At 35.8% G+C, this 24,542-nt stretch overlaps 2 protein-coding genes across 2 annotated transcripts in view; both read right to left on the minus strand.

Annotated features, from left to right (window-relative positions):
• Positions 1-973: 973 nt before the first annotated feature.
• The window catches only part of LOC107085383 (structural maintenance of chromosomes flexible hinge domain-containing protein 1-like), a 34,626-nt gene continuing 11,057 nt past the window's right edge, over positions 974-24,542 (minus strand). Inside the window, exons 12-43 of the mRNA XM_015375668.1 lie at positions 23,645-23,825; positions 22,806-23,009; positions 21,379-21,492; positions 20,881-20,990; positions 20,633-20,715; positions 20,420-20,536; positions 18,709-18,783; positions 18,471-18,590; positions 18,216-18,357; positions 17,977-18,091; positions 17,063-17,135; positions 16,600-16,733; positions 15,836-15,961; positions 15,533-15,757; positions 15,274-15,416; positions 14,111-14,196; positions 13,784-13,902; positions 13,508-13,669; positions 12,000-12,128; positions 11,810-11,886; positions 9,532-9,689; positions 9,341-9,450; positions 9,197-9,258; positions 8,722-8,809; positions 7,657-7,788; positions 7,345-7,518; positions 5,454-5,635; positions 3,284-3,411; positions 2,946-3,016; positions 2,697-2,865; positions 1,162-1,317; positions 974-1,083 (exon numbers count right to left, since the gene is read on the minus strand). Of these exons, the coding sequence (XP_015231154.1) occupies positions 974-1,083; positions 1,162-1,317; positions 2,697-2,865; positions 2,946-3,016; positions 3,284-3,411; positions 5,454-5,635; positions 7,345-7,518; positions 7,657-7,788; positions 8,722-8,809; positions 9,197-9,258; positions 9,341-9,450; positions 9,532-9,689; positions 11,810-11,886; positions 12,000-12,128; positions 13,508-13,669; positions 13,784-13,902; positions 14,111-14,196; positions 15,274-15,416; positions 15,533-15,757; positions 15,836-15,961; positions 16,600-16,733; positions 17,063-17,135; positions 17,977-18,091; positions 18,216-18,357; positions 18,471-18,590; positions 18,709-18,783; positions 20,420-20,536; positions 20,633-20,715; positions 20,881-20,990; positions 21,379-21,492; positions 22,806-23,009; positions 23,645-23,825 (4,075 nt within the window). The remainder of the gene's footprint in view (positions 1,084-1,161; positions 1,318-2,696; positions 2,866-2,945; positions 3,017-3,283; positions 3,412-5,453; positions 5,636-7,344; positions 7,519-7,656; positions 7,789-8,721; positions 8,810-9,196; positions 9,259-9,340; positions 9,451-9,531; positions 9,690-11,809; positions 11,887-11,999; positions 12,129-13,507; positions 13,670-13,783; positions 13,903-14,110; positions 14,197-15,273; positions 15,417-15,532; positions 15,758-15,835; positions 15,962-16,599; positions 16,734-17,062; positions 17,136-17,976; positions 18,092-18,215; positions 18,358-18,470; positions 18,591-18,708; positions 18,784-20,419; positions 20,537-20,632; positions 20,716-20,880; positions 20,991-21,378; positions 21,493-22,805; positions 23,010-23,644; positions 23,826-24,542) is intronic.
• On the minus strand, positions 5,584-7,330 carry LOC107085377 (structural maintenance of chromosomes flexible hinge domain-containing protein 1-like). Its single transcript, XM_015375663.1, has 4 exons — positions 7,158-7,330; positions 6,219-6,338; positions 5,910-5,995; positions 5,584-5,824 (listed from the first exon to the last, which is right to left on the minus strand). Exons 1-4 carry the CDS (start codon positions 7,207-7,209, stop codon positions 5,690-5,692), a joined length of 393 nt encoding a protein of 130 aa, XP_015231149.1. The 5' UTR covers positions 7,210-7,330; the 3' UTR covers positions 5,584-5,689.

Genomic DNA, 24,542 nt, shown 5'->3' on the forward strand with positions numbered 1-24,542 from the left:
AATGCGGCACCTGTAGCCCATTTCCTGCACATGCCTGTGGACGGTGGCTGTGGATGTTTCTACTCCAGCCTCAGTCATCTGCTTCCGCAGGTCCCCCAAGGTCTGAATCGGCCCTTCTCCACAATCTTCCTCAGGGTCCGGTCACCTCTTCTCGTTGTCCAGCGTTTTCTGCCACACTTTTTCCTTCCCACAGACTTCCCACTGAGGTGCCTTGATACAGCACTCTGGGAACAGCCTATTCATTCAGAAATATCTTTCTGTGTCATACCCTCTTGCTTGAGGGTGTAAATGATGGCCTTCTGGACAGCAGTCAGGTCGGCAGTCCTACCCATGATTGGGGTCTTGAGAGATGAACAAGGCTGGGAGTTTTAAAGGCCTCATGAATCTTTCGCAGGTGTTTGGAGTTCATCTGTTGATTTAGATAGTTAGGTGCATAGCTCATTTACAGACCTCTTTCATGAAATGATAATTTTGGGAGATAGGAATATTGGGTTTTCATGAGCTGTATGCCAAAATCATCTGTATTAAGACAATAAAAGACCTGAAAGATTTCAGTTAGTGTGCAATTAATCTAAAATATATGAATGTTCAAGATTTATCATTACATTATGGAAAATAATTAACTTTATGACAACATGCTAATATTATGAGGACCTGTAAATGGCTCTCAGTTCTTGGTATTTCAAGAATAACAAAAGGAACACTAAAGAAAAGTTTGCATAAAGGAGGAATATGAAGCAAAGACAAAGAAAGTACTTGAATGCGTGCTGTGAGAGATCAAATCAGATTAAATATTTATATTGAGCAAATGCAGTTTGCCAAAGTGTTGCACACAATGATACACAAAAAAATAAAACATCAAAAAGCATCATGCTCACAATTTGAAGTCCAAAAATAAGCAAAAAAATTAAGTAACAGTTTATCAAATGTAACAGTAACATAAAGACATAAAGATGCCATAGCCCGAGTTCAGCTAAAATCTTTCTGGACTGTCCATAGATTTCTCTCTGGGGCGCTTTGAAAGGATCACAGGCGACTCCAAGCTTCCAGAAGCTCGTTTCCCTGGTCTCAATGATACAGATTCTACAAATCAAAAAGAAAATGTTGTGTGTGTTACACAGAACTTGAAATAAATCAAATCACTAAAGGTGAAAAGCATACCAAGTTCTTTTTCAATCTCTTCTAGCTCCTTATCGATTTTCTCTCTCTCCGTGTCTTTTTGGAGCATTTCATCGAAAGTTGTTAACTTGTGGTCATTAAGCTCCTTTTCTGCTTCTTCTTTTTTCTCCACTAGTGCTTGGTACTCACGAAGCGCATCTGAAATAAATTTATATTTTAAAACATGAATGTTTACAGACACATACAGACAGATTTATCATGGATATATAAATCTATTTCCTATTTAATCATCTTAGGACTGGATAGTAATTGGACAACTGAAACATTCTAAATCTTTGGTCTGTTAGTTTATTCCTGATAAGCCACTATACTGTTCCTGATTATGAAATTATCAATCCTAATTGTTGAGAATGAGTTCACTTTTTTTTTCAACTTTGAACTGATCCTTAGGGCAAACCATATTTACCTAAGTTGAACAAATTACAATATTCCAGAAAGTTTTTAGTTCATTCTGATTTGTTGCTATGCCGTATTGTGGTATTTTTCAGATAACAGAGTTTTTTCACAGCAAACCTTCAAATAATTAACACTTTCTAATGATCATGGATCAAATGCATTCTACCAGCAGCACTTGGTAGCTACTGCTCCTAGGAAATAAAGCTCTGCAACCTTTTTCATCAACAGATTGTGTCATCAGCATGATTGAGTTTTCTAATTATACTGCCACTTGTGGCAGAAAAACAGAACTGCAGCACTCTTTGGGTCATTCTTGCAGCTGCCTCTTCAGGTTGGTTTTTTCTTTCTACTTTTTCACGTTATGTTGAGTTGCTATTGGTATCTGAGTTGAGCTGGATCCCAGTCACTTCTGAATATCCACATAATCCATCTTGAATTTAACACTTCAATTGGTTTGACCCGTTTCACAATGACGGGCTTGACATCACATCTGCTGAACATCCTCCTGAAGTACATCCAAGAAAAATAGGCTATAGGCTTAAAGATGTATCGGCGTGGAACATCTGAGGTGTCAGTTTGTTCATCAAATGATGTTTTAGTTGTAAAAGGTCAGATAAAAAAAGGTTATTTTACAGATATTTTTACAAAATGTCTTTTTAATGGTGAAAGTAAAAAGTGCTGCAAGTAGCAATTATTTTGCAACTGATTAATCTGTCAATATTCTTTTTTCGATTAATAATCGGATAGCCAAAGGTTCCTTAAAGAATAATTTTTATGAAATTAAACCAGGTGAAACTGAAACTTTTCCAAATGAGTTTTGGATGGAGCATATTGACAGACAAAAATGATTTGTTTTCTTTTAAATGCAAAATGTTTACATTTCTATTTACAATCTTTGTATTTGCTGCTCAAAGTGGGCTGCTCTGTCAGTTAAAGGCCCGATTAAGAGTCTCTACACTCCAGTTAACAATTAATGGATTACGAAATTAGTTGACAATGTTTTTTATAATCGATTAATTATGATTAAATCCAATTGTTTCAGCCCTAAAATAAAATACCAGGCTTTCACAAATATTTCAGGATAATAGGCAAATAAAGAAAGTTTTAGGATGAGCTGTCACCTATTTGATCTTTCAGTGTGTAGTAGTGTGGTGGTAGAGGAGCTCCAAACACTTTTAACTGGTCAATTGATGGTGCTCTGTTGTTTTTCCCTCCGAATTTGCCCCTGCCACTGACCCTGTCTCCCTTTCGGGTCAATATGGTAGGACAAAATATCCCCTTCTCCACAACCTGCGAACAGTAACACATTTAGAGAATAAATAAGTCCTTCCGGTTAGGATGACACAACTTTGTGAGTAAAAATCTCTCACCTCTTTCCTGTAGTTAGTGGCTGAGTTAAAGTCGTCCATCAGGATCGTGTCGCCGAGGAGGTTTTTAAACACTGGTAAGGCAACAACAGGGATGCATTCAGAGACTGGATAATACCTTATTAGAGTTTATCCTCCAAAGTAAAGTAAACATAAACCTAAATAAATCATATTCAACAACTTTTTACTTAATTAAAAGATGCCTAATTTCTGTTTAAGATACAAGAACCCTTAAAAAGGACTTCAAATTTGTCTGGAAATCAAAGTAATCTCTAGACTTAAATAATAAATCTAAAGTGGTAAACAACCAAATAACATGTAGCGGAGAAAAAGCTTGTCACCTTTTGTCAGTTTATCTGGATCACAACTCTCTTTGTGGGGATAAATCAGCAGGTCCTTGGCAAAGACTGGGTTCCCAGTAGGTTTAAAAAGTTCTCTGCCATGTTTTATGTGTGGCAGGGGTCTGCAAGATATTCAAAACCTTTACTGAAAAGGGAATGTCAAATTAACATATTTCCATAATGGATTCTCACTCTCAGCTTTGCAGAAGAATGCACATGAACATATATTTTTTTTAATTTCTGAAAAAAAAATGTCTTAAATTTGATGCAGATTTAATGTTTAGTGAGGTGATCAAAGCTTGTAGCCCATAAATAGTAGGCAAAGTAGGCAAAAACACAGCAACATTCCTATTAAAAAAAACCCAGGAAAAAAAATATCACTTATCAATTATTTATTGGTAATTTACATGTGTTTAAAAATTATAAAATGACCAATGTTTTGTTTTATTGTTTCCAAAGTTTGTCACTAATAAGAAAATGCCATTTGTTCTCATTATATTAAGGTGATTATATCTTGTGATAGTATATTTTATTCCATTCATTTTCTGTCTTGCTTTATGTCACACCTTTGAATGGGTGAGAGGCGGGATACACCCTGGACAGGTCGCCAGTCCATCGCAGGGCAAAACAGAGTCACACAGGATAAACAACCATTCATGAACTCACTCACACCTATGGAGAATTTGGAGAAGCCAATTAAACTAACAGTCATGTTTTTGGACTGTTGGAGGAAGCCAGAGTACCCAGAGAGAACCCATGTATGTACAGGGAGAACATGCAAATTCCATGCAGAAAGACCCCGGACCGGGAATTGAACCCAGAACCTTCTTGCTCCAATGCAGCAATTCCACTGTGCAGCCCCTTGAAATAAAGTCATTCATTCATTTATTTTTTCTCTAAGAAACCCTAGGAACGCAATTTACAGTAAACATGTGTGCTACCCACTGCTCCCCTGAGCAGCCCCTTAATGATGCAGTTAAATTAAAATATTTGATTTTAACTCACTACATCTGATGGTAAAGCACTTATGTTTTCCATCTTAATGATTCTAATCCAGATGTGTCTGTTCTTCAAAATGGTCAAAAATATTACTTTTGTCACGTTTTATACATATTGCTGTAAAGGTAAAATATTTGCAGAAAAACACAGACTTTATCCGAGTATTACATAAGAGAAAAAAAAAGAGTTGCTACTGTTTATTCTTTAAATATTTTTTCACGATTTGTCTCCCTCTTCTGGTAAAGAAGCTGTAATACAAGTTATTCTAACTTTTGATGCCTTGTATCTAATTTTTGATAGCATAACAGTTTTAATAGCAACATTAATAACAGCAATAATTATAATAACAATAATGATAATAATGTGATCATAATTTTTATAAACCATTCAGTTTTATGCTCTTGCCATAGATTTCAAATTAGAGGTAGATTTCCACTCAGATCGCATTATTCTAAAAAAAAAAAAAATTAGATCTACACTTTTGTAGCACAGCTCTAAATCTGTTATGCTCCTCTAGCTGTATTTCTGCTGGACGGTAAACTATCCAGTCTGACAGGATTGTTTTCTAGAATTATCTTTCATTTAGATCCATCAATCTTTCCATAAACTCTGGCTAGCTGTCCTGTGCTACCTGAAAAAAAATATGCACACAGCATGATACTGCCATGGTGCTCTAACGCAACCTGAACCCCTGGTCAGAGCATAAACACAGACATCAACCAGAGCTTTTCCTATGGCAACCAGAAGCTGGAAAAAAGGCTTATTGCAGAAAAAATATAATACAAGGGCACTTAGCCAAAGGTCTGTTTTTATATCCACACTGACAGCTAGTCTACCTAGAAAGATCCTATCCCTTCTCAGGGAGTTGGGTTTAAGAACCAAAGCTGTGTGCGGATGAGGGTCAAAGTACAACTAGAAACCAGTACATGACCACAAACACCAACTCTGGCTGCTTTTCTTTCAGCGAGGTGAATTCTACAGCACATACATTAGTGTGATGCTTAAATTTAACCCCAACCCTAATGTAAATGTATGTACTAAACTAAAATAGTTTAAAACTGTACATGAACACTAAATTTGAGTCTAGAGCCATCAAAGTGGAAACATTTATTTAACAATGCATTCTAAATAAGATTCAGTCTACGCGTATTTTTACTAAATATTGTTTTACCGGCTTCCTTGGTGCAAAAGAATGCTGTCGAGAGGCATGACCTGCTGGTTGCCCATTGTTTTTTGGTGGAGTTTCTGAGCTGCTTGTGTTGTGGTGGTGATGACGCAGTCCATGTCTCCCTGCAGGTGCCAGGAGATAACCCTTGCAGCATCATCATCAGCAACAAAAGCCAAGTGGCCAACCTGCAGCCAGCAAGACAACGCATATAGACACAGACCTCAAAAGGAATACTGCTTTTAAATCTCCCTAATCACCATTCCAAGAATATCCGGCCCACTGAATTGGTTAGGAATGGAACAAACTCTGATACTTTTCTCTATTTTTTCAACCTCTAAGTTCTTCTGTTTTAGATGTTCTGCAATTTCTTTAATCTGAAAAAAGATAACATACATGTCCTAAGAAAAAATACATGAGAATTCAATTGAACACAAAATTTTGAAAAAGACAAGGACTTACTGATAACTGGTGTTCTATTTTTAGGCCTTTGTGTTTCAGCTCATTTCTGAAAGAAATCTCTTTCTCTGTTGTGTCTTTGACCTCATCTAGAGTAAAAATACAATTTTAAGCTACAGGATGAACAGAAAAAGGGAGTAGAAATCATATCAAAAAACAGAAGAAATGCTGGTATCTTAAGAAGGGCCAGTCTATCTCAACTATGAATAAACATACCCATTCATAAAAGACATTTTAGTGAAACCTTGTGGAAAGCATACAGCCCTTAAGGGAAACAGTTACATATAGCGTTAATATAAAAAAATATCTTACTTTCAAGGGAAGCCTTTTTTTCACGAATTAAATTTAATGATTTCTTGGTTTCTTTAATAGCTTCACTCATCCGATCCTTTCTCCTCATCAGTTCACATCTTTTTTGCTGGTTCTCAGCATCTTAAATGTCAAGAGAAAGACAAAAGTCGTGAATATCAGGAATTTATATCAAACATAATTTTTATTTTTATAGAATGATTGCTCATTCAGGTTTTACTAGACTTTTAGGTTCGCAAAATAGGTCTACATTTGAATTCTGCTAATTATTTGCTTTAAATCTTTAAAAGGTGATGGCTTTGTGTGTAAAGCTGAAACCTACAACTCACAAATTCAAGTGGCAGCATTCTACATTAAACCAAAAGGTTTAGCTAAATTAGCGTAGTAATACTAAACAAGAATATTACTCTAGTAAACATAAAAAGTACAGCTACTCCTACAAGTAATTGGCCTAAATAATTACTTTTTTTATTACTTTTTGGTAACTGCTTTTTTTAAATTAAGTTTTACCACAACTACATGAGTTGCACAAAACATAATGATTAAATAATCATAAGGTTCCTAATAGACTTAAAATTTTTACTCTTTTGTTGTATAAGATGCAAAGTAGCTGCTTATAATTTATTTTGTTATCTGACATATAGCATTCAGAACACTTGACCTTTCATTTACAGTACAAGAATGACTCCCATCCAGGGATCTTTAAAATACCCTTGTAGAACTTTTACATTTTAAATTGTTATATTTTGACAGTAAAAACCTCAAGCGATGAGATTGTATTTAATGCAATATCTGTTTGATGTTTAAATAACAAGATCCATTTATGTTATTCTCAAACTAATATTGCATGAGATATAAGTTTTTTATCTTTCAATTTTTTCTTTATTCTACATCTGTAAAGAAGCTTTGTGCTTGTTATTAAATGTAGTTTGTAAAGTGTACCATTGTAAAAATAGAAGGGCAGCTCAAAAGGACTGAGAGATGTGGGCGGCATCGTCACCTCAGGCCTGAAGAGGAGAATATATCTTCTTCCGTTCTCACCAGGACTGTTCTCTGAAATTGCTAAACTCTAAAGGTGAGGTGAAAGGAAGTTCTCTATGATGACAAACATAAAAGTTGTTTATGCTGCAGAAAGAGTGCTACTCACATCAATATTGACAGTTCCTTCTTTTAAGCTAATTTGGACGTGGCTGTTTTTGTCTTTAAACAAGGGGAGACTTCTGGGTATTTCTCCGTCAGGACACTTCATTGAGATTAACACCTTACCGTTCAAGTCCTGCCCAGCTGGATTACCATGCTGATCCTGCAAAGAATTCAACAAACCTAAAGCTGTCAATTACAACAACAAATACAGATTTTTCCTATTGGGTGAGATATTCAGAGTTTGTTTGCTGACATGTGTTAAGAGTAAATCTGATGCCTTGAAAGGACTGGAGCTCACCATAATCTTTAGCGTCACATTTTCAACCAATATTCGATTGCTGATGTCTATACAGTGGAAAACAACTGGGGTTTCTAGCTGGCATTCGGGTTCCAGTTTGATTGGTTCATTAGCCACCACCTTTATATTGATCTATGAGAGGGAGAAAAATCAAAAGATCAGCAAAAGCTTTGAACCAAATTTCCACAATACCTAAAACAAAGTTTTAAAACATCTTACTGGAAACAATACATGAGAACTTAGCCTTTTAAGCCACTAAGACCTTGTGGAGTATTTAAGTGCACCATGGTTGATCAGCTCATTGTCAGAGGGCAATGACTATATCACCATGAGCAGTGCTTCAGTGCTGTGCTTTAGCCCTGCTCTCTCTGGCCATTGGAGGATTTGCCATACCTGCCACTTCAGCCATCCGTAAGTTGGTACATCCCATGCAGGGATTTTTTTCCTCCCTTGATAGTTCCTACAGTTCCTTCATTTCCAGCTCCCACTGTCTGAGACATTTACTAATCGCCTCATCCGTTGGATTATCCCTGATGTATTCATGGAGCTTGGATGTTTCATCTTTATTGGCGTCCTGATGCTCACTGGGCCTCTACCTCCTTCTTTGTGCTTAGTGTATAATCTGTGCATGCTGGATTTGTGGTGGAATCCACCATGCATGGAGAATAGATTCCGTGTTTTAACATCAGTGGCTTGAATCTTCTCCTTGGGCCATCTGTTTATCCCAGAAGGGTATCTCATTACTGGCAAGGCAAAAGCTGTTGATTACCTGCACCTTGTTCTGACCATTGAACTGACTACTCAGAACTTGCATATAAAGAATAATTGTTTAAAGTGAAGTGTAAAGTTTTCTACCAAATTACTGACACATATGTAGACAGACAGAAGAACAGATGTATGTCAATTAATTATATAATCTGCTGGCTATCCTGAGGCCTGGAGGCAGAGACATTCAATTACCTTAAGCTACAAGAGCTGCTTGCCGCTATGGGTATTATTATTTCACATTTTTAATGCATGCATACTCAACGCCGAACTGTGCTTTATTAATGTGTGCAAACTTACCCGAGTCCTAAGCTGATCCTCTGTTTTGTTGCTTTGTAGAGCAAACTCTACAGTATACTCCCCTGCATGTTTTGGGATTGCTTCTCCTCTGCAGTAAAGCACACACAAGTTTCACACATGTTAAAAAACTGTCTAGGAAAAGCCATTTGATGTCTGTTTTAGTCAAGTAAAAGTTAACATTCCTTTAGCTCACTATTTAGGTTGCTTGATTATGAATAAGTGCCTTTATTTAGTCCCTGCCCTTGCTTTATCTGTACTGTATAGAAATAGGAGCATCAGCTGTTAAATCGAGCAGATAAAAACGAAAGCCCTAAAATCTCAGCTATCCTAATTTTCTATTCCTCTAAACATTTAGCAAAAAGCCAATGTTGAAAAAAAACCTTAAAGTACAATATTTATAATGGTGACATTAATAAAATACTTTTTGAATAAAAATAACTGAATGCAAAATAGAGATTATTTAAAATTAAATCACCTAAATCGATAACAGTGATTCTCCTCATCCTTAATAGGTTTTCCGCATTTTGGCATAATGTCCTGAAAAAGGGATGTTAAGTGTATCATTGAACATATCTTACTTACAATGAGGAGAGACTCATGATGATATTTGATCACTTACTGTTTCAGGTTGTGTTGCCGACCCTTTCTCCCACAGGGACATAGATAGATCTTCAGGTTTAAATGTCTTCATCTGACTCCCCTCTTCAGAGAGCACAGTCACTGAAAAATCTGCAGATCACATACAGCTAAAATTAATTTACCAAACTGTTAAGAAAAGAGGCTACTAAGATTTTATCAAGAAATAAAAACCTGGAAATGTGCCTCCAGCAGGGAATCTGGCATGTTTATCGTATTTCACTGACAGGTTCACAGGTTTGTTGGGATCAGGGAGTAGAATGAGATCCACTGATGGACCAGGGATGGATTTGCCATTTAAGGAACCCTTAAACTTCAGTATGTAGGACCCTCTAGAGAAGGAAAGGAGTAAAGAAAGAAGTCTTACCTGTAATGAATAGCAAATCTGTCTAAATTAAAATCTCTGGGCTAGCTGACATTTGTGGTAGTCTCTGGAAAATGTTGAAATGGAAAAACATAGTTGTTCCGTCAGTCAGAATATCTATAAAACAGATTAAGAACAGAGGATGTGAAAGCCGGACATTAAAATTAGGTGGTATGGAGGAGGGGGTTATCTATGCTACAATAACACAGCATATCATATACATGCCCTGACCCCCAGAGCACAACAGAGCCTCCTCCGTGTTTCACAGTAGGGACAGTATCCTTTTATCGATAGGTTTCCTTTTTTTAGCCTGTGCGAAATAAGCTGATGAGTCTTAGCAAAAAGTTATTTTTTTATATATCTCATCTCTCTATGGGACATTCTCTAAGATGCTTTGTGGCTTGTCCCCATGTAGTCTGGCAAATTCCAGTATTATGATTTGGTTTCAACAAGAGTGTCCTCCTTGATCGTCTCCTATTAAGCCACTTTGACCTAAACAACAATGGATGGCTCAATCTGACACTGAGTCTCCTTGAGCTTCAAGTTCACCTTTAACCTTTTTAGAAGGTTTTCTGGGCTCTGGGCTTTAAGCCTACCCTTAAAAGTAGAAAGGGTGTTTGCCTCCCAGACTAAAACTGGTAGTTGGTTCCATAAGAGAGGAGCCGGATAACTAAAAGATCTGCTTCCATTTCTACTTATAGAAATTCTAGGAACCACTAGTAAACCTGCAGATTGAGAGCAAAGTGCTCTTTTAGGAGCATAAGGAACAATCAGATCTCTGATATAAGATGGGGCTATGCCATTTAAGGCTTTATATGAGAGGAGGGGGATTTTAAATTCTATTTTGGATTTAACAGGAATCCAATGAAGAGAAGCTATGATAGGAGAGATATGATCTCTATTTTTAATTTTCATCAAAACTCTGGCTGCAGCATTTTGGATCAGCAGAAGGCTTTTAACTACAGTTTGTGGACTTCCTGATAGTAAAGAATTATAATAGTGCAGTAACAAATGCATTAACTAGTTTCTCAGCATCACACCTGGACAGGACATTTCAAATTTTTTGCAATATTCTGCAGATGAAAGAAGGAAATTCTAGAAACCTCTTTGATATGGGATTTAAATAACAGGTCAATTCAATCCCATCCAAATGAAGTGATTGACTAATCAGCTTCTTTTTTAGAGACTCTGGTCCAAAGACTATAACTTCTGTTTCAAGACATACCTGTAGTCTATGTAATGGGTTAGCTTCATCTGGATTTATAGACAGATATTGTGGCCAAGCTTTGACGACACAAAAAGATTCCCAAAGGCCTCAGATGCACCATGGTCAAGTAATTTATGCAAGCAAAAGAAAAAAAATTCCAGGTTTTCTTGGTTTAATTCTCCTCAGGCAAGCAAACAGAAAAACAGAAACATTTCCTCCATGCTTCTCTTGTGCTGGTAAAAAAAAAAACATATGCCGACCCAGATGCATGCTGGTCCTACCATTGACAGCCTTTTCACTTTCTGATCTGCATATTAGTGTTTGAATATGAGAGCATTAGTGAGTGATGTTGGATGAATGTGTTAATAGTCTGAAGTCCTTTGAATGGTCAGTGTGACTAATTAGTTATATAAATTTGGTGCCTTTAACAACTTCCCTGTCCCTGTTAAAGAAATCCCTACAGCATCAGGCTGCCAACACGGTTAATAGTGTTTGTGTTTGGCATCATAGGCAGCGTTACTTTTCCTTCACACATAACAAAGTTATAGGACATCTAATGAGTGATATGAAGCTTATTGTATGAGTTTATCATTACATATGTTACAATAAAAAAAGAACTTATGACTTCTCATGTTTTGTCTTCTCGACTTTCTAAGGTCCTAATACTGCAATAATTTAGAGAGCCATTAATCTTAAAAATCCAAAGATTTTGATAGATAGAACTCAACCCCTTGATGGAGAAAAAAATGAATTGCAAAATGACAATAAAAGTAAATATAAAAAACATAACCATGGCATGTAGTAGTAAAGAATTCAAATAGGATGCCCAGTTTCTGTAAAACTGCACCAAACTTGGGACATGATGCGTTTTTGAGACTTACTTTGAACCTTTCAGATTATTAATAGTGAAGCAGACTTTCCCTTCTGAGTCCATGGGTTGTGACTCAACATGTGTCAGCTGAAACAATAACAATAATCCATAATATTGTTAAAACAGAATTATTCTCTTTTTCTAAATTTTAAAATTTAAAATTGCAGACAGCTAGGCATGTTTACTTTTCTAAAACCAACCTTTAGTGTCTCGGGTGAAGGTTTCATCTCAACAGTTAAGTTTTTGTCCGGAGAAGGATTTCCCCACTTATCACATAGCTGGACAGTAAATGGTGTTGGAATACCTTGACAATTCAATACCTGCAATGGCTAAATAAGACCAAAAAAAGTTGTTAATGTTCCATCGGAAATCAGGAGGTTACACAGAAATTAAGTGAAGAGCTTTGTATATCCTAGAAAGACACCAGCTTATTGGTGTCATGGTTTTGGTTATGTTGTGCTTTACTTTGCTCCTTGTTTTCTAGTTTTATTGGTTTAATTCCTATTTTGTTGTAATTTCTAGATTTATGTTAGTTCTCATTTTTTTCTGTTGTCCTCTATTGCCTGTGTGTGTGTTCCTTTCCCCTTGGCTCCCTCGTTGTCTCCTCTCACACCTGCTCCTTGTCAGCTCGTTAGCACTCCCTTTGTGTCTGTCACCTATTTATGTTCTCCCTCTGCTCTCACTCTTTGTTGGTTCCTTGTTGTTGCTGGTCCTGTCTTCGCTGTTGTCGTCTCACCTCGTCTCTCCCTGGCTCCTTGTACATGTTTTCCCTTGACGTCTCCATGGTTCTGGTCTGTTACATTTTTAGTTCGATTTTTGGATTCCTACCTTTGTTAACCATTTTCATCATTAAATCTACAAGTATTCACCTCAGCCTCTCTGCCTCTGCATTTGGGTCCTCCAAACCACTACCAAACCCTGACAAATGGAGGACCAACACAAAAAGATGTAGTGATATCAGATGTTAGCATACATAACTCAACAAGCATGTAAAAAAAGAAGAAAGCTTATTGTTTCAAAATATCTACACCATTACCTCAATCTTTTTTTAAGGAAGGAGGTCATTTAATATATTTTTATAACATAACATATAGGAACTACCTATTTACATCAATCTGTATAGGGCCTGATCGTATTCCAAATAAGGAGTCTAAATTGTGTGGTGAGAAATTTTTTTTTGCAGTGAATGACGGGGGGTTGAGAGGGATTTACAAAAACTGCACGTACAATGAATAAAGCATGTAAACAGAATCGGTCTGTGCTACGCATATGAGTAAACTGCATATGCTACTTATGGTTGAGAGTGGCAGTAAAATAACTACTAAATTCTGAACAATTAAGTTAAAGGTATTAAGGATGTAATCAATTGGAACATAAGTAATAATTCATTAAATGGTATAGTGCACCCACCCCATATATATATATATATATATATATATATATATATATATATATATATATATATATATATATAATCAATAGTCATGTTATTGGACTGTGAGAGGAAGCCGGAGTACCCAGAGAAAACCTCAGGGAGAACATGCAGACTCCATGCAGAAAGACTCTGGGAATCGAACTCTGAACCTTCTTAGGTTAATACACTTAAGACTAAACCAGCATTGCGTTGGTACCCCATGAGGTTTATTCAAAATGAACAAGAATAAATTATAAAAATCTCCCACTATTGCTCTTTTTTGTTTTTTTTTACCTGTTCCGGACCGCTGACCAGTTTAAGTTGGAAAGGCATTCCTGGTGTTACTTGGAGGATGACCTGTTTAGTGAAGTGTTTGTAACTGAAGCAAATGACTCTGGGACCAGGAGACACTGACAGGAAACGAATTCCCATCACCCCAATTGAGCTGCCGCGCTCCTAAAAATACAACGAGGAGTTTAATAGGCTTGACATTCCCTGGAAATAAATTGTACATTTTAACAGAATAAATAAATTCCTATTGATTTTCAGTTAAAACATCTGTGTTCTTACGTTCCATTTGAATTTGATTTCTGATTTGTCCAGACCCTCAGCTTCCACAGAAAACAACTGAGCACACATGGGGGTGAGCTTCTTGCATACATTATCATACTTGTCCACAAGCTGCAACTCTGTGTAAAAGGATTAAGATAAATCACAATATGATGTAAATCTAAAACTCTATATTTTAACTGGCCAGGTGCACTGAAAAAATAATGCATCCGCTTTTGGTATTTACTTAATCATATTTAGTCACTTTAACACAATTTCTTTATGTCCTACCCTGCTAACATAAAACAAGCTAACATTTTTGCATTATTTTTTTAGTAATAAGCTCACTGATGTGTCCAGATAAGGTTTCTCCAAGCTTTAATGTGCTTTGAGTCAGAGTGGATTTTAGTTGTGCTGGTTCATCTGGGCAAGGTCTGTAAAAGAACAACAAGGATGTAAATTTTTAGAAGGAAGTTGGTTTTCAAGTGGAAAAGGTGGATTTTAACATTACAATTTCAAGAGTCAAAAATAGACATTTAAAAAGTACACAGTATTCACGTACGTTTTTAGAGCAACTAATAAAAATAACAGCTCTATAATAAAAGTAATTATACCCCCCCTATTACTCAGTATTTGTTTTACACCAAATCATTCATGAACTACAGCAGCTGGCTATGACTATGTGATTTAACAGAAATGCAGCAGTTGCTCAGTCGCATTTATTGGAATTGCAACTTATACTCACCAACTTGGTTCTTACTTGGGTACTTAAATGCAACAAAGCTGAATAATGAATCTATACCTCCTGATATTTGCAGTATGAGCTGCTTTGTTTCTTACTGCTGCTTTAAATAAGTTTAAAAGCTAATCTGACTGCTTTCCAAAATTTTCTAAATACACTTTAACTCTCAAACATAAAATTGCTACAGAACTGTGATATCATTAAATAATTTTGTTGTTTATAATTATTGATTTAAATGAGTTTCAGTAGCTTAGAAAATATATTTTTTTACAGAAACATGTTTAACTTAGAGTTAAAATATTAGTATTAAAAAAATTCTTACTTTTTGAATTTATGCCGTGTGCAGAATAAACCGTTTGACCATGATTTGAGATTGAATCACACATCTGTTATCCTAATACACGCATGCTTGGGCATATGGTTACAGAGCTCCTTATTTAGAAGATAATAGTTGGCCATTTGAAATGTTTCCACCTTTTCATATAGATTATTTGTATTATTTGTATTGTTTGTGTCAATTATCACCATTTATTTAGAGGTCTAGAAATGATGCTGCATTAACAAGTCAAGAATAGTGCAGACTGATGATAATACCTGGATAGTGCCTTTTTTCACTTATATGTAACTTCTTGTCTTTATGGCTTATTTCAGTCATAAATTATACTTGGTACAAACAAAAACTGACATTTCCCTCAATATGCTCATTTGCGGTACAGTCAAGAACACACACAAAAAAAAAACTAAGTCACCGTCATTAAGTTGTGCTTACACAATTTTAAAGCAGGAGGATACGTTCTTGTCCCGGTAGGAGACCTCGTAGTAGTGCTTTTCCTGCACATGAGTGCTAACATGTAGATCTGGTAGCTTTCCCATCAGCAAATCTCTCTGATCAATGTCTCTTTTCCATGTAACCTTAAATAAAGACAACAAAGTCACATTGACATTTATAGAATAAGAAACACACAGTGAGATAAAAATCCAATAAATTCAACCTTAAAAAAGCCAGAAGTCCTTCATATCAAACACACCTTAATATTGGAGGCAATTTCAGCCGTGATTGGGACCTCTCTTGCAGCCTCATCATACAGCTTATAAAACAGGTTCTCCAGCACTCCTCCAGCTTGCCAATCAATATTTTCATTGTTCCTTAAGACCAGCATTTCCTTACTCTTACAGAAAAGCTCCATGCGACAGATACGATTGCTGGGCATGACCACCAGCTCCTTAGTGATTGCTTTAACCTGCTTCTGGCCCTAATTGCACAAACAGAGAGAGGAGGGGAACATTTTAAACCTTGAAGTATACAGCTAGGACAGTGTTTCTTAACTTACAGGCATGTCAAATTTAGCTTGGAGTATTTGTTGCTCTCCATTGAGTATTTCTCGGTTAATGGGAACTGAGACAAGTTCAGCTTTTCCTGTGCTGCAGTCTTTTATCACAGATGGCAACCCCCGAATCTGAAAGCCGAGAAAAAAAAAATCTAAATAATAACAATTTAAGAATATATTTATTATTGTCAGATCAGGGTCAGGATAACGGTTTAGGCTATATAAATATACTGGTATAAAAAATAAACTTCTTAGAAATTTGCCAATTATTTATATCCTTAACATATTCAGACCTTTCCATACATATATTGCATGGCAAATAGAACAAGTGTTTTCATATCTAACAACTTTTTACGTAATTTTTGTGTTTATTTTAGATAAAATAAGATAGAAAAATAATAACTGTAATGTGATTTTTTAAGTGATATAAATTGTTTTGTGGAAAGCTTAGAAATTGTTCCAGTTTCCCTTTTAAAAATTTCAGAGTGGTGTATTTTTGAAAGCTTATTAATAATTTGCTTATGGACTACAATATATTTTCACGTATACCACGTCAGTTTAGCATGATTTACCTTCCAGACATTCTATAGGAGATAGGAAATATAATTTCTTAGCATGTTATTGAAGATTTGAGCAAGTTTTAGGGGCTGCTTCATTTTTAGATGTTTGGCTTTTAGTTATTAGAATGATGTAGCTTATAAGGTAAAAAAAAAGAAAAAAATATGATTACGCTAGCCTTAAAGGTAAACAACAGTCTATGTCCAAACCTGGCAGCGAACTTCTTGCTTAGATTTAGCTGTGATGTTTCCAGCTTCATCATGGACTTCAATCATAAAGCAGACTGGGTTTCCATTCTCCACTGAGTCAGTGTTTGATTCAACATTAAGTGAATGAGGATTCCCTGAAAAGGTAAATATTTATAAGAAGAATGTGTTCCCTCTTTGACAGATTAGAGGCCCAGTGTCACTTTGGGACTGGAACGTAAATTAGACAATTACAAAATCTAATGGAAGCAGGGGGTTGTAGTTCATGAGGATTAGAGCAATTTAAAAAAATGTGTCTTGCTTCTTGGACCTTTTGCCAACTGGATATATTCCATTTAAAGACACTGGAAAATAATCCAGGATCATTAGAATAAAAAAAAAAAACTTAAGTATTTCCAAAGCCATTAGGAGACCATAAACTCAAAATCTTGAGAACTTGTATCTTCACAAATAAAATCAGTCTTACCAGGGGAAAGGGTAAGCTTGACAGTCTTTGTATCATCCTTAAGCCCAGGCAGTATCACTTTAAGGTCAAAATTCTATATATATAAAAAAAAAAAAAAAAAAAAAAATACAAATGATGGTAAACAGCTTCATCCATCAGATGTTATTGTCTTGGTAGAGCCACACAATATTACAAAAACAAGCAATGGGAAAAAATCATGTTTGTGACAGTTGCAATTCAGCCACATCCCTAAGTGTTTGATCAGTCCTTACATTAGACCCAACTTTCTCTGTTGCCCTTATCATTTCATTGATCCCAACTGTGTTGGGTGTGAATTCATTGTAGCAAGTTTAATAAGAAACTTTTTCACTTCAGTTTGACTATCACAATTCTGATCTTTTCACCTAAAAACATCAGATTTTAACCACTTCTATATTGGAAAGATTGTCAATAAATTAGATAATTTTCTTCCAGTTTTGTGTCACTCAGTCACATGACCAACAAAACTACTGTAAAAATAAGTAATTTTGACCCTGCTTGCCATGTTTGTGCTGCTGTGTGCGACTGTCAAATGAGAGCAGAGACTGGACCTAACTTTCAGCCTTCGAAAACACTCCACAGTCCACCAGGGTACGCCTTCCTTGCAGTATTATTCAAATGTTATATGTGGCCCAAAGTGAGGTAGGGGGGGGGAGTAAGCTCTAGAACATTGGGAGTTGTATTTTAATAATAGCAGTAATGACAGTTACATCATTACTACTTTCATAAACAGTGTGAAGCCTACATTTTCCTGTGTATGTGCTGGCTGCGTTGGTATCCTCAACCATGCAGACAGAAGTCTGATAGTCAAGGTTAGTAGTATGAACCCCCACATGAAAAATATTTAAATTCAGAAAAATGTTATTAAGCATAAAGCCCTCCTGTGTGAATGTAGCCAAAGCAATTACCTTGGTTTGTTGATAGTCTGGCAGTTTTCCTGTGACTTTGACACCTTTGATAGTTATCATGTTCTCACTACGAGCTGTTGTCTCAAACCTTGGATTCAGATCACTTAAGGATTAAGTGAAAAGCAAAGTAAAAGAGAAAAAAAATTCAATATAGCATGTTTTTTTTTTTTTTTTATTATTGAAAAGTTTGATTGTAAAAAAAGACTAAGTACTGATTAATGTCCCACCTGCACTGAAGTTCAGGTTGGAGTTGAGGAGGAGGTTTTGTGGGGTGGCCATAACAATCCTCCATCTTTAGATTAATGTCAAAAGGCACCCCTACACGCTGAGAGGAACTTAACCGCACAGTAAATCTCTCAGCATTTCCTTCTAAACTGCCAAAAAAAAAAAAAAAAAAAACACACACACATGTCTCGCTGAAGAATAAAGAAAAAAACATTATTCAGACCACTTCACAACTGGCAGCAAAAAAATTACTTTACCCTTGATTGTAAAAACATGTACATAGCTTGGCAGCTCTCTGCCACCATAGACCGTAGCACCATTTTCATTCAACACAGCATTTAGAGTCAGTGTGTACTTCCCCAAGCTCCTCAAGTTTTCTGCACAGAAAACCACTTATTCTTATTAGCAATATTGGAGAACAAAATTTATAAATAAATAAACAAATTACTGTTTTGAGTACTCATAAATAAAATAAAATAAAAAAAATTAACTTACCAATTTTTGTGAACCAGTATCCATTTTTTGAATAAGGGGCGGTGATACTAAAAACCTTGATGTTTTCGGATATATCTGTGTAAAAGCACAAACAAGCACGCACATCTATTAACCATTCAGATAAAAATAAAGAACCTGTATTACTACTACTAATGTAAAATCTCCATCCACCCAGCCTTTAATGCCAAGTCTTCAAGTCAGAAAACATACAGTGAATGTGGTAAGGTGTTCATGTCACTCTTTGGTTTGCTTATTTTTTCCTGAGAGAGTGTGTAGCTTTGTGATAAGTAGATGAGAAACCCTGAGTTCAGAGCCATTATGCTGTTTCCACAGCTATGGCTAAGAAGGCAGACCTAAGACAAAGAAATAAAGGTCCCAAAGTCCCAGAAAATGGAGAGGAACAGACTTCTTGATAGTTAAAGTCCGGTGTGACCTTTGAACAATCCATGATAATTTAGGGAGTCGTTTAATCTGTTGATGTTGGTCCAGGGTTTTGTTTGTTGTTTTTTTAATCCAATGTCAATGAGGCAATCTACCAGGACATTGTAGATTAGGCAATGCTTTATTCTTTAACAATCTTTATCAAGACACAAATTTGATCTTTTGGCAGGACATGGTTGCAATGCCAGAGTACCCAATGCAATGGCATTAGCAATTATATTAGTTTTGGAAAATGAGGACCAATTTTTAATCCAAGCTTTACTGTGCTGTACTGTCCTCTCCAAACTGCTGTAAACCCTCTTCAAACCACCCCTTCACCACCTAACAGACTCTCATGCATTGTATCGTTTTGGATGACACCAAAAGCTGGTTAAATATCAATAGCATTACTAACCCTTTTGTATCAGATTCTTTAATAGCCACATCAATTATTTCTGGCCCGAAAACCACACTTGCAATGTTTATGAGTTTGACCCTGTTTTGGAACACTGTTTCTGATGGGTAATGTAGCCCAGTATGATGAGGATTGTTGGTTTCTGATGATCCCAGTGGATATTGTGTGTAGTGTTTTATTTGTATCTACCAGTAGATTTGCAGTGTGTGTTGATTGCATTATGATGTCCATAAGACCGATGACTGCCCAAATTAAGCGCGGCAGTCTGGAACTCCTTTCCAATAGTGTTCTTATTGTTGACACAGCAAAAGGTGACAGGATAGAAGACAGGAAAAGCTAGTGAGAGCTAAAATTTGAGCTATGCACATCAAGCCTACAAATATTACAGTATTATGAGATGCAGTTCGTCCAACAATTGGGGTATCAGTGGTTTAAATGATTCAACCGGAGGGTTATGCAAGGTTTAAACCCATAAACTCATAACTAGTTCATCACAGTGGATATACATCATAGCAGTGTTGTTTACTTGTCTGCTACTTTGAGAGGAATTTCCCCGCACAAACAGAAATAAAATGCTCTGGGGGTCTCATTGTTTTCAATGTAGCATAATAAGGGCCCATTAACAAATAAATTACTTGAGTTAATTCAATGTTAAAAGGTTAATTCTTTTTGGAAAAGTCAGAAAAATTAAATAATTTCAGTGAATTATAGGCAAACAAGCACAAGGTTCTCCAAAATAATTGCCAAACCAAGTGCCTTTCTGGGAAATTTAAAGGCTTAATATTGTCAATGGTTTTTAACTTCAAATTAATCCACAGAAAAAACTCCAGACAGTGCATGCAATATTTTTTCTATTATAAATAAAGATCATTTTACCATTGAACTCCACCTGAAGCAAAACTCCCAGATTTATCCTTGGCCCCTTGCCCCCTGTATGTATTCTTGATGAGATTGGGGCTTTGTCTCCATTTAGAATTTCAACTTTGAGAGGTCCTAAAACAAAGGTATTGTTAATGAGGAAAAGAATCAAAAATAGATTTTGTGTTCAATATTTTTAATAAGCGGCATGCAGACACTGCAACAATATACCTAAAGGAGTCCCAGCAAGCAAAACAGCATTTTTAGGCAAAGGATTACCCTCTGGCCAGTCCACTTTTAGGTGTTCTGGTAGCCTGAAACAAACGATTTATATAAAAATGAGTACCCTTTCAGCAAAAGAATTCTACATAGGTGCAAAAAAATAAAGATATAAAACAAATATTATACAATTCCACAACAACGAAATACTATAAATAAACATTTCTGAAAAGTAAAATTTCCTCCACATATTGCCTTACTTCTTCCTTTCAGACTCAATGTGTTTTTTGATGCTTTCATCAGTGGCAGTTCTGTCAATTTTAGTAATGGGTATAACCTTGGTCATCTCATCATAGAGTCCTTCAGGCTCCTACAAATCACATTTTTAAGAATATTTTTTTTGAATAGGCAAAAAAAAATGACATACAATACTTAAATTTTTTTATGTAATGTTATTCTTGTAGAATAAAAGCTTGTTAGCTCTACGCCTGCCAAAGACACAGACGTCCATCCCCATGAACGCTGGGTCGTAACTCAATGGTAAAGTAAATGATTCTCATTTCTTATTTCAACCGTTGCGTGTATATTAACTGCTGTATATTGACCTAAAAAAAGATGTCATATTAAACAAGTAAAGCTAAAAATTGGGTCGAAAGTTAAGCAGTGTTGCTTTGCTTAATTACAGGAGTTTAATAAAATGCCAACAATAAAAACGTCCTTCAATCAGTTTTTTCATACATACTAAATCATTTTCTTACACGTTTGATCTTCACTTCTCCACCTGTGGCAAACAAGTCTTCTTGATGATTTCCATACAAGAGAAAATTTATCACAGACCCATAAAGAATTTGTGGTGTCTTCTGAAACTTTAGCTGAAAGAAAGAAAATAATACAATGAGCATCAGTTATCCATTTTTTTTTGTTATAGTTCATATACTTCTATTACTTGTCAATTGTAACAATTGCTCCTATAATTATGTATTCCCTGCTAAATTTAGGTTTGAGGATATGTTTTAGGTTTTTTAACAAATCTCTTCAGCAGTGGGTGCTAAGAATATTTAACGAGCCATTCAGTTTTAAATAGAATCGCATAAAGTCTAAAAAGTTTTTAAATGTGTATAATTATATTATATGCCTAAAAAAGACCAAAACCATTTGATTATTATAAAAATAGGATAAGCTGGCTAGTTTAAAGTTTTACTTGTGTCCAGTTAAGAACTCTTATCTTCATCCAAATAATGTGTTTTATTTAAAAATGTTTTACCTTAACTTCTGTCATAAAGTGTATTGTACTCTACCTTTCTTGTTTCTGTTAAGGCTATTAAAACAAAACAAAAGAAAAAGAACTACACAAGTGAACAAAATTTGGTAACCCTTGTTTAGTGAAAGAAAACCCCACAATGGTAACAGGAATTACTTGTATCTTAAAATAGTAATAACAGCAAATAATTCTAGGAAAATGAACAAAGGTAAGTCAGGCATTGCTATAGCCATGCTTTAACAAAATTATAAAAAAAAAAATATGAAACAGGCCTGGGCAAAAAATGATGGTGCCCCTAAAATAACTGAAAATACCGAGACCAAAGGGTGTCAACAATCTCGTAATCAGTCAGTAGGCCAAAATAAAGAGGCACAGGTAGTCATTGTGCTGTTTTTTTGGAATTGTGTGTACCTTACTGAACCAACACCAGATGAATCACAACATATGATTTTTTAAATATTTATTTGTATGATACAGCTACAAATAAGTATTTGAACACCTGTCTATCAGCTAGAATTCTGACCCTTAAATACCTGTTATTCTTCTTCTTTATCCTTCAAAATGTCCACCTCCTCTCCATTTATTATCCTAAATTACATGCACCTCTTGGAGGTCGTTAGCTGCTTAAAGTCACCTGTCCAACCTATACATTTAGTAAGTATCCAATTACTAACATTGTCAAGAGCAAAGAGCTGTCAAAAGACACTAGAGCGTTATTGTACACCTCCACAAGCCTGGAAAGGGCTACGGGGAAATTGTCAAGAAGCTTGGACAAAAAAAGGTCCAATGTTGGAGCAATTATTACAAAATGGAAGAAGCTAAACATGACTGCCAATCTCCCTTGCACTGGGCCTCCATGGAATACATACACACATATACAGACATACATACATATAGTCGTATAAGGAATCAAAAAGCACTTACAGTTTTCCCTGTATCATATCTTTTGCCATCAAGTTCGATGGAGGAAAACACTGCCCAGGGATATTGCTTTTTCTGAGTCTCCAATTCTGGTCGCGTCACAGTTTCTTTATAGCCAATAAATCTCACCTCTTTGTCAAACTTTTCATGACAGTTTTGGAGCCACCGGGTAAACTCTTTTTGAATGTTGGCTCTTTTAGAGGTTTTCTGAGAAAAATCCGAAACATCAGGTTACTTAAAGGATTATTGCACAAGTTTAAAAGGTAAATAATTTGTTTTCATTTCCCATACAGGCCCTTACAATTTCCAAACGTAAAATGATTTTTTTCCTTTATTTTTTCTCTATATCCGCTATAGCCTCCAATGGACTCCATAACAAAGTCATTCAGGGTCTGCCACCTTTGATCAAGTGAGAGAATGAAGGGGACTGTTTTGGAAGCTTGATCACAAAAGAACAGCCACAAGTGCAACTCAAATCCCATTAAAGTGCATTCAGCTCAAGGTCAAGGTGGTGGAATAACCTGGTATCCCTATGTAAACCACACAGGGAAGTGCGGTTAAGCTGCCAACTGTGAATCCCACGCAGTGAGTGATGCTGTTATGATTTATTTACTAATAAAAAAAATAAAATAAAAAAACGAACAAACAAAAAAAAAAAATTTCATGACATATTGGCACTGAGCTTCTTATGCTATTAATTGTGCAGATATTCTTAGTAGATCACATGTAACAGCCTCATTAATTGCATGGGCAAATTTTGTGTTGACAAGAACAAATTGGTGCTCATTATTTGGAAAATTCCTAGATAAAGTCAGCTATGATGAAAAAAAGCAAATTGTCACCTGAGCACGATTTCCAGAGGTAAAAATCGTATCCCCAGTTTTCAGCTGCTTCTCAAGTTTCATGAATTTTAACTTGTTGGCGTTGACCATAAATTTTCCGTCAGTGAAAAGCACACCAGAAAAGCGATTGTAACACTGTGGAGGTAAGTTTGATCCCCTTTTCCTTTGGCACCAGTCAAAACTAGAAAACATAAATGGAAAGAAAACACACAAAAAGTACAATGATTTTATTCCCTTTTGTGTCAGTTTACCCTTTAAGATTCTTGTTGAGCCAACCTGTCTGTTAGCACCAACATTCAAGCTTAGGATATTTTCAATGGTGACTAATTACTCTGGTAAAATTTGAATCCAAATTATGTCTATTCGATTGAGTGATTAGAATAAATGATTATGGAATTGTGGGATTCAATTGGAGCTAAGTGATACAACAGCTGGCCTATTTGTGTTTTTTTCAGCTGGTATATGTGTGTTTATTTGCAGATTCATTCATACATTTAGCAGCCATGCCTTAAGAATGCATAAAATGCACAAATTACTGTTTCCACCATTTACTTTCCATTGTTAACATGTTTTGTATGATTTTATTAAATGTTTCGGCACTGTTTAAAGTGAGAACTGTGTCACATTTTTTATAAGCCTGAAGAATCTGTCCCAGAAACCAGGCAGCAGAAATAATCTATTGGTTTAAAAAAAAAAAGGTGTCAATCAATCTCTTAATTCGACTGCACCTCTTCAGCCTTAGCCTGACAGGAGACAGTCCCAGTGTTTTGAAAGACCTCTGTCATGTTCCACTACCAAAGAAAACTTCTTATCAGAGGCAGTTGCTGCTGTCAGGATCAGGGGAACTGAACGGTGTTAAATAAATCTAAATGTAACATATTACATTATTAAAAGTCGA

The sequence above is a fragment of the Cyprinodon variegatus genome, unplaced genomic scaffold (genome assembly GCF_000732505.1).
Source record: "Cyprinodon variegatus isolate N-32 unplaced genomic scaffold, C_variegatus-1.0 Scaffold123, whole genome shotgun sequence".
Classification (NCBI taxonomy): domain Eukaryota; kingdom Metazoa; phylum Chordata; class Actinopteri; order Cyprinodontiformes; family Cyprinodontidae; genus Cyprinodon; species Cyprinodon variegatus.

Coding starts and splice junctions, on each gene's coding strand:
- LOC107085377 (XM_015375663.1), bottom strand. CDS start 7,209: ATGCCGCCCACATCTCTCAGTCCTTTTGAGCTGCCCTTCTATTTTTAC. Junction 5,996..6,218: donor AAAAAAGGCTTCCCTTGAAA/GTAAGATATTTT, acceptor TTTTTACTCTAG/ATGAGGTCAAAGACACAACA. Junction 5,825..5,909: donor AAATAGAACACCAGTTATCA/GTAAGTCCTTGT, acceptor ATCTTTTTTCAG/ATTAAAGAAATTGCAGAACA.